The sequence below is a fragment of the Dreissena polymorpha genome, chromosome 3 (assembly GCF_020536995.1).
Source record: "Dreissena polymorpha isolate Duluth1 chromosome 3, UMN_Dpol_1.0, whole genome shotgun sequence".
Taxonomy (NCBI): domain Eukaryota; kingdom Metazoa; phylum Mollusca; class Bivalvia; order Myida; family Dreissenidae; genus Dreissena; species Dreissena polymorpha.
In genome coordinates, this window is record NC_068357.1 from 89435993 (window position 1) to 89444948 (window position 8956).

Sequence of the window (8956 nt, forward strand, 5' to 3'; positions counted from 1 at the left end):
CCGAGCCGACCCTTACTAAATATACTCCGGCTTGAGTTTTTCTATCGTGTGTGCAACACTCGATCATATTTGCCAAGTAAGCATAAAAGCAAAGAAACATATTTTACACAGGTTATAAAGTTTCTTTCATTGAAATTGGGAAATAAGCCGTGCATCGTAAAACTGTTTTGCCGACCTACCTTTTTATATTTTAGAGGAAACAAAACAGCATCTGTTGAGACTTAGTTTGCTATTTTAATTCACAATTGGTTTGAAATAATACACTAAACGAATTAACGTTTACTCGACAGATGTCACCGATACAAAACACGCATAAATAATGTAGAATTTAGCATCGCATTCTTTTGTATTCGATATTTAGTAATGCTTTTATCAAGTTTACACTCGTTTTTATAACAGTCCGCATGAATGAACGTACATAAACACTTATGAAAATATACACCAATGAACCGTGTTGATGTATCCGAGCATTTCGCAGACTACAAGAAGAATGTGCCTACTTAAAAATCACAACGTATTAAACATTTATTTCAATGTTTCGCACAACAGAGAATGTGCTAGTCGTTTGCATAAAGAACGTTTGAATAATGAATATATTCAAACACTGCTGTTGTTCGTGTTGCTAATCTTCTTCAATGAGTAACAAAACGTCACGTTCGCCTACATTAAAGAGGTAGCCCATGACTAAACACAATATAACTACGTTTAGCGCCCAAGTAAAATATTATTCATGAAGCAAGGCCAGAGGTAAAACGTATTTATTATTTAGTGACGTAAATAACAGATTGAGACGTACATAAACGTGCGTACTGCTACGCTAACGTCAGCGTGTTTACCTAAACATAAGTGAACGACTCAACTTCAGGATGAACGCTTTACTCGTTGCTGTGCTGATTTTTATAGGATGTGATTGCAGCGTGATAACAGGTATTGTGAATATATTGTATAATTTCAGTTCAAGTAATTTTGAAACGTACAAATGTATTTAATTGATGTGTATATAACTGAAAAAAAAAACACATTTGTTTCACGGTAAGAAAATTACTATGTTTTTTGTTTTGTTTTTGTGTTTTTTTTGTGTGTTATTTTTTATGATTAATGATTTGTGCATGTGTTTCATTCACAAAAGATGTTGGTTAGATTAATCATCACAATTCACGTGGATCTTGGTAATGTGGGTACTGGATTTGAGACTATAAAGCATGAATGTTGAAAAAGAAAACTACGCGAACTATATCATTGAAATAAATAGTACAGGGCAAATGTTGCACTTCAACTGTTTGAAGTGATCTAGCTGATCAAACACAGTACTTTATTTTATTTTATTTGAATTTGCACTACTTTACATGATTGCAATTCGAATGTTTTGCTTACAGTGATTACTACTTCAACATGTCCAGTCAATAACGGAAGTGTTGCCAATGGAGATATCACGTCAGGATGTGGGAACGCGGTGGGGACGCCGTGTGACTACACGTGTAAGGTTGGGTTCTCTAAGATTACAGAGAAGGTCGTGTGTGGAACCGACAGCTTTTGGTATCCAAGAATTGCTTGCCAACGTATGTACAAAATTGTATCAACTCTATTTATTTTTCGTTCTATGAGTAGCTCATTCATATACTGTTCGGTTATGGAGATGGAAACGGTGTGTTTCAATATATAATGTCTAATTTATAAAATACACTATAATCTTAATTAAGAAATAAGAAAACGGGAACTGTGTTGCCATTTATATATGATCACCTGTCATAATGTTTCAATCATTTTAAAGCAGCTGACCATTTATTCTGTCTATGTGAGCCGGGCATAATGCATGTGCATAAAGTGTCGTCACAGATTAGCATGTGCAATCCGCTCAGGCTTATCAGGGACGACACTTGGCGCCTAGACTGGATTTTCGTTTTGATTAGACTTCGTGTTAACCAAAAATTCCATAAAAACTGAAACCTGTTCGGACTTCACAGGCTTATCTGAGACGACACTGTGTGCACATGCATTATAAACCGGGTTTTTTTCCAGAACGCAAATCATACTTGAAAACAAGCTTGCATTCACATTCATAATTAAAGGGGCCTTTTCACAGATTTTGGCATTTTTTTAACTTATTCATTAAATGCTTTATATTGATAAATGTAAACATTGGATCGTAAAAGCTCCAGTAAAAAATCAAGAAAAAAATTAAAAAAAGGAAAATAACATTGCCCGGAGCAGGTTTCGAACCAGTGACCCCTTTTTAACGTTTTAGCCTACTGAGCTATTCCGCCGAATACACATTCTTGACGTATTTTATACCTTATATAAGCAATCTTCGTAGTTTCACAAAATTAAACGACAAAAACAGAACTCTCCAAATTATTCAATCGTTTCGCGTTGCAACGCTTTATAATTTTTAGGTTTTAAAATCGTCAAAAGATGCATATAATGGCTATATTAGAGCATGGTTAATGTTCAGTATTACTGTTTCCTCACAAATATCATAACTAAAACGAAAACGTACGAATCTGAAACAACTTTTTTCAATTTTGTCAATTTACCAAAGCGTGAAAAGATCACTTTAACGGTTTCCTTAAATGAATACATGGAGTAAGTCATTATTATAAAGGCATTATAGTATGTTAACTAATATAATTACGAACAACTCCGGTCTATAGCCATGACAACAACAACAGCAACAACAACAACGACAACACCAGTCTGCATGACTAAGTCATTATTATAAAGGCATTATAGTATGTAAACTAATATAATTACGAACAACTCCGGTCTATAGCCATGACAACAACAACAGCAACAACAACAACGACAAAAACGACAACACCAGTCTGCATGACCAGCGCGAACGCCATACCGTATGGTTCCCTCGATACAAGCTGCGTCAACCCGAATGCTGTTTCCACGTGCGGTTTCAGTTGTCAGCCGGGATACACGCAACTGCAGATGACGGTCACGTGTGGCAATGATGCTAGTTGGTACCCCGCTAATCCGTGCCAAGGTAGACACAAATACTCATAAACATCTTCTCGTCGACATTGCATTCAACATTATTAATATTCAGTTTATTAAAATGCATTAATGTCTAAAAATAACGTGGAATACACGATAATCGCATTAAATGGGCCACAACGAGTGGGTATTAACATATAGTTATCATTATATTGTATATATGAACTATAAGAAGTATGCAAAGAGTTATGATACTAAAGATAATGCACTAACATTGTTTATAAACCAATACTAATATTTGTTGAGTATTTTTTATTTCAAAATACATTAATTCTTCTTGAATGCTTTAAGCTTTTATGAGTAAATACGTACAGCTCAAAATTCATCCTGGTAAAGGCAGACAACATATAAAACTAGTCTCAAGTATATCTATCAATCTAAAACATCATAAAAACATAATACCTGTTACCATCGACATCAATTCTCGTGTCTTTTGTGGAAAAATGATAAAAACAAAAACTTGATTCAAACCGTTATCAAATCAAATCCGGAAGTTTTTAATTGACGATACAATAATCTAGCCGAGGAATCAGGAGATAGTCGTCGAAAATAAGAATATTTTCACAATTTGAATACTCAGTGTTGTACATCGCACAAACTTTATAAACAATTTCATAAATCGTTAACGTGCTTGAAACTTGGATTAATATCATTATTATGCGCGCACACCATACGTAAAATGTTTTAATTAGCGCATTAGGGATACATTTATGTTGAAACGTGACTTTAACAACGTATACACTGTTCAACAAGTTGTACGATAGCGTGGCAACGAACAATTCGTATTGCAATGCCATTGAGCAACAAATCATTTTAATGGTTAAGTTGTAAGAAAACAAATATATTCTCAATCGCGCCCTTGGCGTTTTTGTTAATGACAATATACATTGGAGAATATAAACTCTTATACGTTAAACTATGGTCAATAAAACACAGCGTACACAGCACGTGGTAGAACACTCAGCAATAATTCACGAACGTTAACGTCACACTCAAAATGTATTTATCATGTAGGCCCACACACCACAATCCATTGTAGTTTACAAATTTTGCACAGTCGTCTCTAATTCAAGACTTAAGCCATCACTTGCTTTTACCTCAGACCAGTTTAATTCATACACCGTAGTTTATGTTTATAAACGACGTTGCCTCATCTTCCATTTTAGTTTCCGCATGTTTATCTTACAGTCTACATTTATGTACCTTTTCTCACGTTTACCGTGTTGCCCATATGGCATACAGAGTTTGCACGTTCCTGCGATTTCGCCTTGGTTTGATGTCACATTCGAGGGGATAAAAACGCTCTAACATTACATGACAACATGCGGACATCAGCCGTTATTAAATGTTCATTGTCAAAAATTATATGTTCAAAACTTTATCACTTTTACCTACATTTCCAGCACAAAATGTTACTACCGACACATGCGTGGACCGACACATCTGGCTCGGAGACGGGTCTGTTGAATGTAGCGCCCTGGAAATAGCCAGCACGGCGGGCGTGCACAAGAGACCCGCCTACTGGTGCAACTCCTACCCGCTCACGTACTGTTGTGCCACGTGCAAACGTCTCAGGGAGGTATAAACATTGCATTTGTCATGGTCTGAGATAACGCGTTTTATTAAAACAAAATAAAGACAAAAAATAAATATCCGTGAGCAGTTCGCTTGTATTGGCTATGAAAATTGTGTCCCGTGTCAGTTTTGATATTTGCGTTACATGAACAGTAAACAAAAACATTTCTTTTTAATTTATGTTACATAGTATATGTTTTATATTCTAAACATAGTCCAGCAAATTAGATGATATATATTTTTTTCGAATGTATCAATCAATAATTTACATTCAAAAATATATCTTATAATGTTTGTTAAACATACATACAAATGCCTTATTTATATTAATACAATATAACAATTATGCAGTCGATATTAATTATTTTTTCCAGTAAAACAATTGATAAGATTTAACGGCAAAAAAACGATTAAGTTGCAAACAAAGGAGAAAAAAAGAAACAGTAGAAGACGCTTTAAAAGTAAAGTAACAATATGCGTCATGTAAGTTAGTAGGAAAAGTTATTGTTAAAGTAATAGATAAATAATTTATGTTATTATATAATCACAAAATATAAATTAAAAAACTGCTAATTAAATCTACATTTTTCTAACATTTTTTTATTTCAGGCAGGAAACTTCAAGTGAAGAAGAGTCCCTTCTACTTTTTATTGATGTCAATGAAGTATTGTATACATTTGTATTTGTTGTAAATAAACGACAAAAATATTACTTTCCATTATGTGTTTTTAAAGTTTTATATTTAATTTTAAGAAGTGAATTAAAAAAAATACTTCATGTATTTTGATTTTGCTTTAAAATGTATTAAAGATAGTTTTTTTATGACATTCAAATGTTTGAGCGTATTTCCCATTATAACTAAGCGGTAGATCGGACATGAAAAACAACAAACGATTGACAAAGCCTTGAATATGTATATTACACGTCCAGATGTTCCAAAAGACGTCAATTACATTTAACTATAGCCGTTTCTACAAAACATGCACTTCAGATTTATGGAATAAATTTAATTTCGACCGTTTTAAATCCCAAATGCGCAGCAACATCCGCCGCCAGTGTGCAATTAATTCATATATATCAACTACAAGAGCAATTAATGCGATAGAAAAAGCTTAGGAGTAAAAAATGGTTTGTTTCCACTAGCCACAACGTCACATATCCGTGCCGATCCTTTCAAGTTGAGTGTCCCATCGTGTTTGCATATTCGCTAAATAAACTTTTACATATGATACAAAGACAAATATTTCACACACGTTCGAATCTTTCTCTCACTAAAAATCCGTAATTAAATGGGGAAATAACCCGCGCATAGCAAAAATGCTAGATCGACATACCCTTGTATTACTACAACTACTACCGGGTACTACGAATAATTCATCAGTTAAATGCATGATGTACGTCTTGTATAGTAATACGAATATATTCCATTGTGTTAATCCTAATAGATTCCCGTATGTAATATGTATTTTATACTTGTAATAATCTCCCAGATATTGACCCTCCGAGTTGCCAGCTTCTTGCCCTTGTCGTGGATGGTCTCGCCAGTGACAGACCTCAGTGGAGAAGTGGTCTTCATGGCGGGGCCCATGGTTTTCTTGATGCCATCATACATGCCCCTAATGTTTCCAGTATCGGCCGATAGCCTGATGCTCTGACAGAGATGAGGCAAGTGGTCATTTGCGCATCTCATTGCTAGTCTTCACACTGCACCATTTTGCAGACCTGTACGCCTGTGTGTTCCTCGGCTAGGGGAGCGCTTGTATTCTGGTTTTCAGGCGCTCTTCTACCGCCGGAGTGAGTGTGTAGGCCTCAAATCGATCGCTGTTTTTAGTCTTCCTCTTTCCAAATACTTTCATGGCAGTGCTGTGTACTGTCTATCTGATGTGATCACATCGTTCTTTGGCTGTGCTATCAGGAGGGTCTGTGTGGAATACCTCTGAAAGGGCTTGGGTAAACTGCACAACCTAGTCGGGGAAGGAGGTCTTGCTCACATCAATACGAGGTTCGCCCTCAGGCCTAGGGCAGTGAACCTTTTAAGGCTCAATCCTCATGACCTTGAAGCCAACCATTGAGTAGTCGTTGTCGCAGTAAGCACTGTAAAAGGTAAGGGGGAAATATTTCAGGGCAGATCGATCTAGTGCCAGTGTTTGGGTGTCTCCAAGATACTTTACGTTGTTGTTTAGTCTGGAAGAAACAATTGGTGATGCTGAGGTTTTCATATGAGCATAGCTCCACGAGTCGCTGCTCATTCTCATTCATCTTTCCAACTAAAACTTTTCCAAGAAATGGGGACCAATTGTGTTGGCGCCCACTCTGGAATTAAGTCACCCTGCAGTACCAGCTGCTCTTAGTTTTAAACTTACATTAGCCCGATTGCATAGAAAGCTTAATGCTTATTTGACACGCTCTCGAAAAATGTGTTGGTTTAATTTACCAATCTGGAATCCTGTTTATAAGCGAGTCTAGCTGGCTTCAGAACTCGCCCTGGGATAGCTTTGTAGAACTGAGTGGTGGTGCATAGACACTGATCAGGTTTTACTGGTCGAGAGGTGGTGTGGATGCGGAGTGATAACAGTCGTTATGCTCTCATTGGGCATGGTTCTATCATCCTCAGCAGAGGATTTCGGATAGCAAATACAACGCCGTATTCTCTGGTGTCTTCAGCACTCTTTCATTTGCCAGAATAATGTAAAGTCCTTTTCTCTAAGGGTTCAAGAATCAGCAAGCCGCGTCTCCAGAAGTGAAGCGAGGTCGACCTGAAGTCCCACAAGTTCATCGTTGATAACTGATGACTTTCGGGCATCACTGATGATCTGGATGTCAAGCGATAATCCTGAAGTCAGTGGTCTTACATTCCAGGTGCCCAGTTTAAGGGCAAAGGATTTCCTTTTTGATCTATTGCTTGGTGCACTAATCGCAGTCAACTTGTCAGGTATTTGAGTTCCCTGAACCATTACGCACACAGTAAGGCAGACGGACTGTGGCGGGACATCATCTTACTGGCTGGGGGCTGCACAGCTTAAAGCAGGCGGAAGCTGTTAAAAAGGACATTGTGATTTCTCCCACCGTCGGAAGTTGCCCCTGGCGCCAAGCTCAAAACCACTGGAACAAATGTTTTATACTGCATATAACTGCTGCCTCCCGTGTTTTGTCAACCCTTTGTAGCTGGAGTGACCTCTCCGGGGCGCAAGCCTGGGCAGGATGGTATGGAGGGTCAGCTGTTGTCCATACAGCATCCCCCCGTCCACGCAAGCTGGTAAGTCCAATGGCAAGGCGAAGCCAATACATCTTTGCACCAGCAGCGTCGCAAGAATTGGCCAGAATGACGTTGTAGCCAATATCAGACCGCCTTAAAGACTCCGGCTCCGGATTCGAAATAGATATTGTCTCCTTTAGCCTTCGTTTAGCCAAAACCTAACATGCAAGGCAGCAGGACCGTTACCCCTGGCAGGAAGACTGAATGGGTACTCGCACTTGTATAATGTGCTCCCCTGGACTAGTGTGGAGCGAGGGTTTCGTACTTTCCCTGTACATGTATGTCCTGCTCATTGCCCCTGTGTTGGCCGTTGACACTCCAAGTGTTTATCCGCCCTTTTTTCAGCTCTTAATCTTCGCGCTGCTGGGTTAACCAGATACCCTCCTCACCATGGAGTCCGAATTATCGTGAGCCCATAATGGGGGAGCCGGGTTTAGTCGCCGACAGCCCGACCACGGAAAAGGTTGGTACTATAATACGTGGTACACGTAGCAGGTTGTCTGATTAACCTGTACTTACCTGATCTGGGCTCGAACCACTGACCTTTATATTAAAGAGAATAATGTGTATATGTGTGTATAAGACGATGTACTTATGTATAAGTCTGGATAACTGTCTGTCTGTCTGTCTGTCTGTCTGTCTGTCTGTCTGGTCTGTCTGTCTGTCTGTCTGTCTGTCTGTCTGTCTGTCTGTCTGTCTGTCTGTCTGTCTGTCTGTCTGTCTGTCTGTCTGTCTGTCTGTCTGTCTGTCTGTCTGTCTGTCTGTCTGTCTGTCTGTCTGTCTGTCTGTCTGTCTGTCTGTCTGTCTGTCTGTCTGTCCTGTCTGTCTGTCTGTCTGTCTGTCTGTCTGTCTGTCTGTCTGTCTGTCTGTCTGTCTGTCTGTCTGTCTGTCTGTCTGTCTGTCTGTTCTGTCTGTCTGTCTGTCTGTCTGTCTGTCTGTCTGTCTGTCTGTCTGTCTGTCTGTCTGTCTGTCTGTCTGTCTGTCTGTCTGTCTGTCTGTCTGTCTGTCTGTCTGTCTGTCTTAAAAGGCAAGCGCTTAAACCACTCGGCTTCCTTCGCGTATAATGTTTACGGTATATTTTATACTGCATATCAGCAACCCATGTAACATCACAAAATGTAA

At 38.5% G+C, this 8956-nt stretch overlaps 1 protein-coding gene across 1 annotated transcript; it reads left to right on the forward strand.

Moving 5' to 3' along the window:
• Positions 1-680: 680 nt before the first annotated feature.
• On the forward strand, positions 681-5296 carry LOC127875206 (uncharacterized). The gene is made up of 5 exons (XM_052420063.1): positions 681-927; positions 1377-1559; positions 2771-2992; positions 4407-4582; positions 5188-5296. Exons 1-5 carry the CDS (start codon positions 867-869, stop codon positions 5203-5205), a joined length of 660 nt encoding a protein of 219 aa, XP_052276023.1. The 5' UTR covers positions 681-866; the 3' UTR covers positions 5206-5296.
• Positions 5297-8956: the final 3660 nt, after the last annotated feature.

Excerpts from the sequence above, each read along its gene's own strand:
- LOC127875206 (XM_052420063.1), top strand. The coding sequence starts at position 867 with ATGAACGCTTTACTCGTTGCTGTGCTGATTTTTATAGGATGTGATTGC. Across the intron at positions 1,560-2,770 it reads TCCAAGAATTGCTTGCCAAC|CCATGACAACAACAACAGCA; the intron begins GTATGTACAAAA and ends TCCGGTCTATAG. Across the intron at positions 2,993-4,406 it reads CCCCGCTAATCCGTGCCAAG|CACAAAATGTTACTACCGAC; the intron begins GTAGACACAAAT and ends CTACATTTCCAG.